This window comes from Pundamilia nyererei, unplaced genomic scaffold (genome assembly GCF_000239375.1).
Source record: "Pundamilia nyererei isolate P.nyererei 1_Seehausen unplaced genomic scaffold, PunNye1.0 scaffold00400, whole genome shotgun sequence".
NCBI lineage: Eukaryota > Metazoa > Chordata > Actinopteri > Cichliformes > Cichlidae > Pundamilia > Pundamilia nyererei.
The window spans coordinates 270,989-284,705 of record NW_005187801.1 but is presented as its reverse complement, the minus strand read 5'-3'; the positions used below and the strand labels follow the sequence as shown (position 1 = coordinate 284,705).

The 13,717-nt window shown below is 35.7% G+C and overlaps 1 protein-coding gene across 1 annotated transcript; it reads left to right on the top strand.

Moving 5' to 3' along the window:
• The first annotated feature begins 2,163 nt into the window (after window positions 1-2,163).
• On the top strand, window positions 2,164-10,669 carry LOC102204485 (integrin alpha-M-like). Its single transcript, XM_005753093.1, has 23 exons — window positions 2,164-2,184; window positions 2,333-2,483; window positions 2,747-2,820; window positions 4,316-4,436; window positions 4,570-4,709; window positions 4,837-4,983; window positions 5,074-5,286; window positions 5,391-5,524; window positions 6,111-6,253; window positions 6,364-6,518; window positions 6,654-6,776; window positions 7,336-7,409; window positions 8,275-8,434; window positions 8,505-8,603; window positions 8,717-8,796; window positions 8,882-8,968; window positions 9,052-9,121; window positions 9,221-9,319; window positions 9,441-9,521; window positions 9,637-9,747; window positions 9,910-10,023; window positions 10,110-10,220; window positions 10,388-10,669. Exons 1-23 carry the CDS (start codon window positions 2,164-2,166, stop codon window positions 10,484-10,486), a joined length of 2,607 nt encoding a protein of 868 aa, XP_005753150.1. The 3' UTR covers window positions 10,487-10,669.
• The last annotated feature ends 3,048 nt before the right edge of the window (window positions 10,670-13,717 follow it).

Genomic DNA, 13,717 nt, shown 5'->3' with positions numbered 1-13,717 from the left:
CCGCATTTGTCAGAATTCAACATTTCTGTGAAATCCTGCCTGCTTGTATGGCTACTCTCTCCATCAGAATATGTCTGTAAATATAAACAGATAATACATTTCAATATACTGACAACAAAATGGCATAGTAAATATTAATATTATGTTTATGTTTATGTATTATGTATTTAAACATAATACAAGTGACAATGTTTAAGGGAGTTTAAAATCCATCTTTACTTTGATTTGATTTTATGAACATACATTCATTTGCTGAAATGCTCAGGATTAATTACTGATTCATTGTCCTCACATTAAATAACCTTTTGAGGTTTGACATAAATTGACTTCTGATGAAACAGTTTTTTCACAAGGTCTCCATTCAAAGTCTGTTTGGAAGTGAGTGATGGCTCAACTAGTTTGGTGTGGCATGTCAGCAAAATCTGTAGCCTAGGGGAGGAAGAAAACATAGTGTATATGAAAGTTTTGTTAATGCTAACAGACTACAATACAATACAATACAGTACATCAAAAGGTTTAATTTTTGTTAACTCTAAAAGATATCAATCCAGTCATCTGATCAGTGCCCACAGATCCTTTTTGGAAATACCCAAAGTTGACCTTTAATAGTATAATAATCTAAGTAACAAAAACAATCTTTTTATGAAAAAGGATCTAAAGCTTACCTGCATCCTTCAACAACTGGCTGGAAGGCAGTCCTTATTGACTGCATTACTTTGTCTGAGTCCCATTCACAGCTAAACTCCAGTCCATTTTCAAAAAGCCAAGCTTTTTTCTTACACCTTGGCACATGTGCAGTTAGATGGTCCTGCAAGAGAATCACTTTGGTGAAAGACTGAGCCAGAGATTGTGACCTACTTAGCTGTGCTGGAAACCTATTAGAGAATAAAGGCAAAGTAAACATTTCTGCATGTAATATACTCCCACTACTCTGATCAATGAAGCACATTTTATTTAACAAAATACACCATACTGTACACATGTCCAATTTGCATTAATAAACACCCACTAGCCCCATGGTAGCTAGGATAGGCTCTTGGAATTCTGAATTGGATAAGTGGAAGAGAATGGATGGATGAATGGATGGATAGATGATGGAAGATAGTGGGATGGGTGGGTGGAGAAACTTAACAATCACATAAAAAATTTCCTAAATTCACAGAGCACTTTTTGTTGCTTTAGAAAAATGTTTCATTAAATTATATACTGCCAAAAACTATGTATTGTAACAACTGAATGATGTGCTTTGCTTTCACACAATGTTTGCAGCTTGAAATATTATAGAAATCGCATGTTTTCACAGTTTAGTCTCCACAATCACACGCTGTGAGTCTATCGCACACTGTTTTTTACTGTGATATTTTTGTTTACTTTGCTTAGTCTAGCAATTGAAACTTACGGGCAATTACTAACCTTCCACTAGTAATTTCAATGTATTTAGTTCCGTTCTTACCTCTTCTGCTTTGGGCCCTTTCGAGTGCAAGGTCTAAGAATGTAGATGGGACACGCTGTGAGGGACTCTTGTGATGTGGAAGGCACGTTCTCCATAACATTAGCTGGATAACCAGGGGCTATCTGACCGGAGAGGTTCACTGCATTTGGTCTTCCACAGTGAATTTATTCAAATTTCTTCATCAGTAGCACGATGCAGTACACTGGTACTAATATTAGGTTGGCCAAAACATGCATTTGCCTGGGTGTTAATTAGCTCCTCATTACTTAAAATCTGAGCCACACGATTCTGTGCGGACTGGCTTATAGTGCCTTTCTTCGCAGCTACAAACAAGGAAAACACTAGTGACTGTATATTCAGAAGATCATTCTATATATATAATATTTTCCTAAACGGCATTCCATAATGTGTATATATATGTAAGGACACATATACACACATATGCACATGATTTAAAGGACACACACATATATACATCTCTCTCTCTCTCTCTCTCTCTCTCTCTCTCTCTCTCTCTCTCTCTATCTATCTATCTATCTATCTATCTATCTATCTATCTATGTATCTATCTATCTATCTATCTATATACACACACATATGCATGTATGTATGTGTCCTTTAAATCAAAGCACATCACAATAAATACACAAAGCTGAAATGAAGTTTTTCAAATAAATGGCAATGCAAAATTACTGATTGGAACACGAATAATGTGTATTCTGGATTTGGATGTAATGAGTTTAACGCTACATAAAACATGTCTGTAAAATGTATTATAAATGGAGATAAAACCTTAAGTTTATTAAAAACTGTGTTTTAATAAAGCAAGCCATCTTGCATAGTATGAGAACTTAAATGTATTTTTTTCAACAACCCTAGGTGGGAAATGCATTTAATAAAACTGAAGCAAAACAAGAACTGCGCACCATTGCATCATCTCCCTCAGACAAATACGTGTTTCAAGTGGAGAACTTCGATGCACTTGAAATAATAAGACAAAATTTGCAAGAAAAAATTTTCTCCATTGAAGGTACAAACATAAATGTATTGTGTTAACTTTGTTACAAATTTCTGTAAACATACAAATTTAAAATGATTATACTTAATAATAAGGAAAAAACAAACTTAATGTCTCATGTCAAGGTAAAATTCCTGTTGCTCTACATGCTGTTTATTATAAAAGTGCTGTGACACATTTATGATGAACAGCAAAAAACTTGAATAATAATGAAAATTTGTCTTTGTAACGTGAAATTGTATTGTCTTTTATCTTCACTTATTTTTCTGTCACAGGATCTCAAACCAGTGGAGAGACACTAAAAATGGAAATGTCTCAAGAGGGATTCAGTGCAGTTTATGTGCCTGAGGTAATTACAGTTTTTCTCAGTCGCTTTGGTGCTTTTCTCAGATCAAAATGAAAATTCTCAAAACCATTAGTGCAACCTCCACAACATTTAGTCATTTGTGCACATCATAGTAGCAATTTCTCCTTCCTCTGAACAAATTGCAAATGCTCTTGGACATGTATCAGTTGCTTTCATTCAATTCTCTGCCATCGACAACATTATCATTTGCTTATGTCATGTCAGTCAAAATGAACTATACTTTTGGAAGCTAAATAGTGGTTCCCAATCAAACTAATAGTCTTTATTTCATTGAGTCATTAAATACAAAATTGGTGAATTAGTTTTCAAATGCTGTCAAGCAAATGTTATACCTTTTTTTCATTAATTTTTTCCTGTCCCTGAAATTGAACAATTTCTCTCATGCCATAGTCCCTGAGAATGAGAGGGGTGGAGGTCAACTCAACAAGTATGTTGTTGTGTGGGATAATGTCCCTTTTCACTACACACATCTGGTCAGACAGTGGTTTGCAGCACATGACAGTGTCTGTTGAATATCTCCCTCCCTACTCCCCATTCCTTAATCCGATAGAGGAGTTTTTGGCTGCCTGGAGGTTGAAGGTTTATGACCGGCATTCACATGCACAAATGGCCCTGCTAGCAGCCATGGATGCAGCATGTGATAACATCACAGCAGAGTCATGCAGAGGGTGGATTCGCCACTCCAGGAGACTTTCCTTGCTGCATTGCAAGGGATGATATCCGTTGTGATGTAGATGAGACAGAAAGGAACGTCTGAATGTGCCAGAATGATTTGCGTTACAATATGTACTGTTATATTGTTCACATTTGTGCACAGCTCTACCAAAAGGTTATTTCTCATGTTTATTCTAAATACGTGACTGTAGAGTATTTTTCTTTTGCACAATGTTGTAGAATTACAAACATCCTACACAGTAAAAATGTGAAACATATGTATTCAGTGTCTTGTACTCTCTTACTTCCATAACTACTGGAATGTCTAACTTTACTGCAGATTTTACTGTACATGGCTGTGCAAAAAGTGTATAGTGCTGTCTTGAGCATTTTCAGGTAGTGTCACCGACCTGACCCTTTTTTGCACTAAAAGATACTGAGAGAATACTGTACACTGTGAAAACATGACAAAGCCATTTTTTAACTTGTTCATCAAGATGGTGTCAAGACTTCTCATTTTGGTGACACTGACAGTTTCATTGACACGAATACTTGCTTTTGAGGAATGGATTATCGATTTTGAGCAAGTGACCTGCTTTTGCAGGTTATCAACTAGGTTTTGCAGTTTGCACTAATTGTTTTGAGAAATACACTAACTGCTGTGCAAATGTTAATAGTGATGTGAGAAAAGCACCAAAGCCACTGAGAAAAAATCCCCATACAGTCTAGTCATAGAAAGAAACATTCACATGTGCCTGTCTGGTAGTTTTTATGACTTTCTGTCTAAACTGTATATAAATTGTATTTTCTTTCTACACTGTAGGGAATTCAGATGTCTATTGTTGGTGCAAACCAGTGGAAGGGAGGCTACGTGCAATACACAACTGGAGGCCAGAAGGTGAAAACATATGAGGATGTGTCTTTGGAGCCTGACAGTTATCTTGGTAAGAATATTACAGCTTTAACAATCTAACTTATACACATGTGATCATGTACATTCACAGCTCTGCTGTAATTCTTTCACACAAACATCAGATTTTATATCTGTCTTTCCTTTTTGGCCTACCTAAATTCTAGGTTACTCCATGGCAATTGCTAAAACTCAAAGCGGCTCACTGACAATTGTTGGTGCTCCAAGATATAAACACAGAGGAGTTGTGGTCGCTGTTAATAGAGAAAACTTTGAAAACCAAAAAATTGAGCCATTGGCATCACAGGTATGTATTTACAAGACAGATGTGAATGTAACACTGTAAACTATATATAAATTATTTTCTCAAATAAAAGCTGATGTTTTTTTTCCTAAACCTGAATCCTTTCAATAATAATTTTTTCCTTACACAGTATCAGACTGGTGAATATTTCGGGGCAGAGGTGTGTACCATGGACATAAGTAATGATGACATCACTGATCTAATCTTCATATCAGCCCCAATGTACACGGAGCCTGATAGAGAGGGAAGAGTTTATGTTTGCAGATTAACTGGTTTGGTAAATCACAATATCACCTACTGTAATTAAATTTATCAGTTTATTTACCAACTTCTAATGATCTTAAAATATTCACTCTTCTCCTTTCAGTTTGTGGAGTGTAATTTTGATGATCCATTAGTACTAAGAGGACATGCAGCTGTCAAAGGAAGGTTCGGCTCTTCTCTTGCTGTGCTGCCTGATATAAACTCAGATGGATTCATGGATTTGGCAGTTGGAGCACCTTTGGAGAATAATGATGAAGGCAGCATCTACATATTTAATGGTGAAGGAGGAGGAAGAATCAGTCCTACTTACTCACAGGTACATAAGGTCAAAAAATTCACAAAGAGTTTTAATTGCATTTATCCTGCAATATGTCTAAACAATCTGCAGCTTGATTACTTAAATTGTTTTCATGTACACAGAGAATTACTGGCTCTGAGGTCCAGTCAGGACTGATGTTTTTTGGTCTATCAATCAGTCAGTCGTCTTTTGACCAGAGCGGTGATAAACTTCCTGATTTAGCGGTGGGTTCAAAGGGCACAGTTGTCTTACTGAGGTAAGTCCAAGATACTCCAGTCATGTGTTATTGTTATTTATAGCAATTGATATTGTTCACTTTACAAGGTAAATTTTATGAGAATTGCACATGATTGATTTATGACTTTTTAATCCAATACCGATGCAGGGTAAAAAAAAAAAATAAATTGACTGTTTTGAGGTCACATTATATTAATGAATTTTATCATGCTAAAACGGTCGAATCACTAGAAAAAATATTTTTTCTAATCATCTTGTTACATCATTATAATCATGGTTTCTCTCGTGATTAAAGAAGCAATAAATCTGTCAGTTAAGGTCCTGGAAAAACAGCTTGTGTGGATTTGAGTCTCAAAAAAATGTGAAATTATATTTTATTTTACATCTGTTGAACATCAGTTTTACATCTGTTACAATAGCAACAGCTTTGTTCTAACAAATGACTTTGATGCAGAAATGCAAATCATGTGTTACTCAAAACACTAGACAACTGGGTAGTCTTGTTACTAATCCAAGTCAGAACACCAATAATGGAGAGCAATTTTTAGTTTGCTATTGAAGATTAACGTAGCTCACATATATTTTCCTTCGATGTCCATTTACAGATCAAGACCTGTAGTAATGGTTAAAGCTGAGGTGTCTTTCAGCCCAAACAAAATCCGTATTCAGAATACAACCTGCTCAAAACCATTGGAGAACACAGCTACAGTCTGCTTTACCATGAGCAGAGTGTCTACAGTCAAAACAGGTTCATCATTCTCCTTACTTTTTTCTAACTACAAAGCCATTATCCAGCAGTTTGATGGTTTCTCTGTATGTAAATTTGTAGCATTGAAATCAAACTCTGATATATTCCAGCTGAAGCAAGGATTAATTATACTTTAACGCTGGATGCCACTCGCAAACCTCTGAACAACCGAGCGTACATCAGTGGGAAACAACAAGCGAAATCTGGATCAGTTGCTGTGAACTTAACTAGCAAACTGTGTTCAACTGTAAAATTCTTTATTGAGGTAAAACCGAATAACAACATCAGAAAAAAAATATTATGACCATTTCATGAAACAAAATATGTTATTTAATTAATTGTATTTTTTTTTGTGTCCTCAAACACTGAATGTGAACCTAACACTGCTCTCTTCTTGCAGGCTTGTCCAGAAGATGCTGTCAATGAACTTTCCAATGAGCTCAAATTCACATTTGATGGTTTTCCTTCAAAAAACCTTAGACCAAGTCTCGCCCCACAGGCTCAAGCAACAACTATTCATCCTGTGAGGAACCTTTAACGACACCTTATTAACTTGGCATCTGAGTCTAGTCTTTATGAAGTTTATGAAGTTACGAAATTTTAGTGTTTTGCCCTTAAATTGTCTGAAATAATGTTATTATTGGTGTCTGTTTGGGCAGTATCTATTGAAGAGACTGGAAGTAAATGAGTTACCATCACTGTAGTTGTAGCTCTCTATATAGTAAATGCATTACAAATTCTACTATGACTTTACTTTCTATGTAACTCTAGCTTCGGGGCCAAGGAGAGACTGTGCACTTCTCAACTGCTTCAAACCTAGTGACAAACTTCAACTTTGAAAATAACTGAATTAAAAATACACAAGCCTTATGAAGGGTATCTCTATGTGGGATCCCACCTGATACATAGGTTCCTGTGTGTGCAGAGGATTTTCCAGAAGTGGATTGAGAACAGAAATGTTCTGCAGAAAAGTACAGCTAGATGGTGGAATACAAAAAGTGGTTATTTCAAATGTTCAATGTTAAATTTAGTCTGTAAATAATGTAATAAAAATATGTTTTATATTATGTTTTCTTCCACAGTTAGGGTTTGAGATCAACTGCGGCACTGACAACAAATGTGTTGATAACTTAAAAGTGGATTTCAACTTCACCAGGTGAGGATCAGGTGCAAAACTCAAGCTTTGGTGTCTGGTAGCATGTCAAGTTTAAGAGTATGAACACTAAAATTATTAATTAATTTAAAGGAATAAAATGACAAACTTGGAAGTGAACAGAAATAAATAAATTATAAAAACAAACAAAAACAAAATGCTTTTTTAGATCCGAGTTGTATTTACGTCTCACTTCCCAAATCAACAAATATAAGATTTATTCTGGGTGCCAAAACTGTGTTGTTAAATGTAGAATATGTTAGGCTGGAAGGACCAAAGGACAAGGGGGAACTAAGATAAAATACAGAACAGATTTGTCCTCCAGTAATGATCACAGAGAACAAAACAAGGAAGTAGAACTCAAGAAACAAGCTTGTTTGTCCAAACTTGACACACAAAGACAAAAAAAACCCCACTGAGACAAGCCTGGAGGAACACAAAGGGATCAAAAAAGGAATCAACTATCAAGAATAAAAACTAAGCAAGGAACTAACAGGACACAATAATAAAAGCTCATTAGAAATAAGGAACATAAAATCAAACATTTAACAGAAGTCGACAGCGCCTGAACGTTTTTTAAATCAAAAAGAAATCATTAACCCACTAAAACTCAAACACTTGGCTCCATGAAGACAGAACGAGTGACAGATAATTTAACATAACTGATAGAATCACTAATTATTTAAGTCATCTGGTGAGAATCTTCACATATAAACGGGTCAAGAAAGTTTCTTCTTAATGTCCCTTTTGGCACCAATTTGTGGTTTTAATTTCTGCTGTTACTTTTGAATAAATTAGAGTAAAAATAGTATAGCTGTAACTTTATTTTTTCCTTCCATTTTCCTTGTGCTTCCTCATACTCTGACAGATCATCAGTGGTTAAAGTGGGCATTGATGAGCTTTTGGATGTCACAGTCACAGTGGAGAATAGAGGAGAAAACTCCTACAACAGTCGTGTTATTCTCACGTATCCAGCTGGACTCTCCTACAGGAAGTTCACCATTCAGCAGGTAAGACACCAGGATCAAGTCTGTATCAGTTCATCACTGATCTGCTGCTCTTCCAATGCATCCGGCAGTCATTTTGTTTCTAATAAAGGGAAGAATTGAGTGCAACTCTTTGGACAGTGAAGATGGTTTATCTCGAGGAAGGACAGACTGCACTATTGACAAGCCAATTTTCAAGAGCAAAACTAAGGTGAGCTTTATACTTTTTCTCTGTATAGAATATTTTTTCTCACTCCTTTATTTTCACTTTTACACAGTTTACAGACAAATAGGAGTCATTCTTATCTCTCTCATTCAATTAAGGCTTGCTTCATTGTCTCCTATGGGATTGACACCAACAGTCAACTTGAGAGGAAGATCTTTGTCACTGTGAATGCCAGCAGGTACTTTTCATTTTGCTACAGGTACTCCTCATTAAAACAATAGTCCAATAGATACAGTACAAATAATTTATTTTCTCTCTTTCAGTGGAAATCAGGAGCATGCCACAACAAGTGAACTCTACAAAAAGAAATGGGTTTATGTGAAATACAGCATTTTTATGACATTTGAAAAGTATGTGTTTTTCTAACTGTAATGGGGAAAAGTGTATTTTTTTTTTTTACATGGCATTTAATATTTCAAATATACCTGTTTAGCTCCCTCAGCTACAACAATTTTACATTTGGGATGAACGATTTGCAGAAACCAGTCCATCAATCAGTCAAGGTGAAATACAACTTCTGCATATGTCTGTAGTTCAAAAGTTCATTGTAAGATGTAGACCTAACTATACTGCTGGGTTATACTTTTGTTTTTCAATTTTAGGTTACAAACGATATCAGAGCACTGAATTTCACTGTGGTGATCAGGGTTCCAGTGAAGCTTGGTGAAAAAGACATTTGGGTGGATTTGAGCAGTCTAAGGGTAATATGTGTTTGAGAATTGATAGTTACAGACTCAAAAATGACCTATGCTTGTGTATGGATGATTGGGTTTGAGAAATTAAAATAAAACCAAACGTATATAAATAAAACATATATCTCAGATTGCAGAATGTCAGAGAGGAACTGATGAAGAATCACCTGTAAAAGTTTTTGTTCCTGAGATACAAAAAAATAAAGTTGTGGTACGTATACTACTGCACTTTACCTGTTGAAATTTAACCAAAGTGTATTGTTAAAATTAACATTACACTGGATCAAAACTTGTGTTGCATTTAGTCTTCTTCAAATGACCCACAGGACTGCTCTGTAGCCAAGTGCAGACTGTTCAAGTGCAGCACATCCATGGGAATACGGGAGAGTAGGACATACGAAATCTCTGCCAACCTCAGCTCAGGATGGATAGAGCAGGTAACTGACAGGAATTTTATGTTCAATTATTCATTAATATTTTTTTATTTTTACAGATGATTATGTAGCAGTAACTTGTTAAATCTTTTGATAAAATCATTCCTTGTTAAATCAAGCAACACCTAATTTATCCCCAATTTATTTCACTTTTTTTTTTCTTAGATTGGACTTCAATCTGCCAAATTCCTCTTAACCAGCACAGCCACTCTGGAGTACAACAAAAACCAGTACATCTACTTTGCATCAGGGTCTAACAGTAATCCTCCTGTTCGCAAGGTGATTGGAAATTGCTTTCTATTATTTTCTCGTTTCAGTTATATAATAGTTTAAATTTATTCACTTTCTATTAACTTGTCTGTCAGATTGAAGCAGAGGTAGAAGTGTATCCTCAGCCAAATTTCACCAAAGAGATCATTGGAGGATCCCTGGGAGGGCTGGCTTTTCTAGCTTTACTCACTGCTGGCCTTTATAAGGTAAGTTCGATTTTTTTTTTTCAGTCAGTGTCACAGCCTCACAAAGTTAGTATAGAAAACATCTAGTTAAAAATAAATTATTATATTCACTCATGTAGCTTGGTTATTTTCATTCCTTTTTATTGCCACAAATGACTGATGCATTTTTATGTTTTTTTTACTCCCAGTTGGGATTTTTCAAGAGCAAATACAAACGGATGATAAATGAAAATGAAGAAGACAGTCCAGGTCCAGGGACTGATGCAGCTGCAAAATCCGCTGAATAGCAAGGATCACGTTTGTAGTCTTGATGCTCTAAATCTTTCATTACATTTTATTAATAAAAATGATGCCCGGAAATGTCCAAATGCTTGTGGTGTCTAAACTACATCACTCCTTGACTAATTGACCAAAATAAAAATGTTTCTACCTAGTTGTCAGGACCATCAAAACAGGATCCCAAAAATAAACCTAAAGGCAAAATCTTTTTCAGGACTTGAAACGTGTTCAGATTAAACCTGTTCCAAATGACAACTACAATTTTCTTGAGCAGAAAAAAACCATTCAAATGATCATGTTTTGGAAAATGTGTGAAATTCAACTGAGATGCTTAAAATTGTGTAATGTTGCTTGTTTTATTCGGGAATAAAGATATTTTCCAGCTTTGTGTTATAAAATTACACCCCTGTCCCCTCAATGTAAATGAGGGTCTTCCATCCATTACTCCATTATTCATATTTCACAGTACTCAACACAGTTATAGATCCAAATGGTAGATTCCTAATCATTAAATTATCTATACTTAACAAAAAAGCTATGTGTTGTAAGTGTACATGGCCCAAATGTTGTTGAACCCTTCCATGTTTTTTTAGTGCACTCTCTGAACACCTAGATTGCGCACTTGTTCCTGGGGGCAACCTCAACTTTGGACTAAATGAAGAAATGTATATGCTCAATACAGCAGGAACTGAGGATAACTGGGAATCCACAAATATAATTAAACCTCACATGAGCAATTTGGGACCTTGCAATGCATGGCGCTTCCTTCACCCCAACCGTAAAGAATATACTTTCCTCTCACATGTCCATCACTCCTACTCTCATCTGGATTATTTCCTAGTCAGCAGCTCACTGTTGAGTGACATTTAAGACACTGAGATACACCCTACAGCTGTCAGTAATCGTGCTCATGTATCTTTAATACCAACACATAAAAAAAACATTCTGCCAAGTAAAAACTGGAGATTTAATACATGATTGCTAACCCTAACCTCAATAATAAGGCTCCATGTCCAGATGGATTTCCAGCAGAATTCTACAAAGAATTCTGGACAATTCTGGTACCAATATTCCACAGAACATTGCAGGAAATCAAGAAAAATGGCAGACTACGACCAAATAAGAATTCTGCCAACATCAGTCTCATGCTAAAACCAGCCAAAGACCCTATATTTCCCCTCAAACTATCGCCCAATATCCCATATTAATTAAAGAAGAGATTTAAGATATTAAAGAGATAGAGAAGATAACCCCCTTCTTAAAACAACCTGATCAAACCGCTTTCATAGAAGGTCAGCACTCACCACCTAGATTACTTAATTTAATAGACTACTCATTTAGTAAAAACACTGAAAGAACAATATTGTCTCTAGATGCAGAAAAAGCATTTGACAGATTTGGAAGCTGGAAATTTTTGTTTATTCTGTGGGCTAAAGAAAATAAAGTTATAGACTATATTTATATGAAACATGTGTATACTGACTACATGACTACATTTGAAGTATTTTAACCATTTTAACCATTTTAACCATTAACCATTAAGCATCCAAAACAGGTTTTTTGAAACACTGCTCTTAAGTTTGTTTCAAAACACCCAGGTCACATGACCACGACCAAACCACAGTGTTTCCACCCAGATTTGACAGGTGACGTACCCGCTGCTTGTAGCCATTGGCTGGCACCAGGACTTTTTTTACTAACCAGAGTCATTTGCCATGACTGAAGTAATGTTTTGGATATGACTGCTTCTATTTCTTACACACGCATTACAAGAAAATAATAACTTCTCTTTTATTATTCTTTTTGTGGTGGATTGCGAAGACCAAGAGCCATGGCTAATCCAAAGATCTAAACACTGTAATCAAAAGTGTAATCGACTGAATATTATATAGATAGAATAAGGCATATATATAAGAGAAAGTGCAACATTCCTGGGTGAGCTCCATTCACTCATTTCAGAACAGAGAGGGTGGTACAATAAATTCATGAAAATCTGTCAATAAAAACCAGCCTCCACTTTCAACAAGAAAACAAAAACAACGCCTCCATCTGATCTCTAGTTTTTTTTTCTACTTTCAAAAGAAGTTTATTTTTTTCCCTTATAAACAGGAGGCTTGCAGGTTCACTATAACCAGGACTTCAGACTCAGTAAAGCATCATGTCAGTCTTGCAAGATACAGCATCCACAGAACTTTGTACTGAAATTTTGTCAATTTTCCGTTTAATATATTTTTTTAACGCTATGCCAGCTTCTAGCTTTGTTTGCCAGTGTGTGGAACAAACCTGATGACATGAAAACATAGAAAGCTTAAGAGTTAACAAAACACATGCAAGGTTTGAGGGCTGTGACCAAAGCAGAACAAAGAAACAAAGCAAACAGAGCCCAAAAATGCTCCAAACTGTGATGTTATAACAGGAAACACAGCAGTCTTTTCTCTGTATGTTTTACTTTATAAATTGATTTATTGTGCCCAGCACAAACATTGACAGAGGGAGAATTTTGCTGACAACAACAGCCTCAATATTTTTCTTTCTTTATGCAGGGATTTCTCCCAAGCATGTGTTAATCACAATTATTGACAGTCTGGCATAATAAGTAACTTTGTTTGGAATTGTGCAATGCTTTTCTGTATCACAGTTTCACAGAAGAGCATTATCAAGATATGGCAATGGCCAAATTGGCCAGCAGGTGTCACTGTGGAGATGGATTTCAGATTGTATCACACCTTGAAACAATTCCAGCACAAATGCTTCGAATATTTTGGTGTTCCACGAAGCCTTGCTTTGCCGATCACTAGGAACAAGTACAAAACACGGTGAAAGTCAGAACAGGAACAAAGGGAGATGGACACAATAAATACACAGGAACACAGCTGGAGCAAATAAGACTGTGAGACAGGAGAAGAAAACTGAGCACAATTCACATATGACGAGGTACTGTAAAAAAAAAAAATAAGACAGGAGACACAACAAATGGAGACAGAAATGCAGGGAGAGAGAGAGCCAAAGAGAGACAGGGAGATACACAAAAGGAAACCAACTTAAACTAAACACAGAACTTGGAATAGGGCAAACTCAAAGCATGAAATAATACACTCAAAATTATCTAATGATCTTAAACCTCATTCCAGAAAACACTAAAAGTTTCAGGAAAACATAAAATACACTGAAAAAAATAATCAGTGGGATAAACATAAAAAAATCATTGTAAGCGGTTGCACGAAATTAAGTTATGTTTG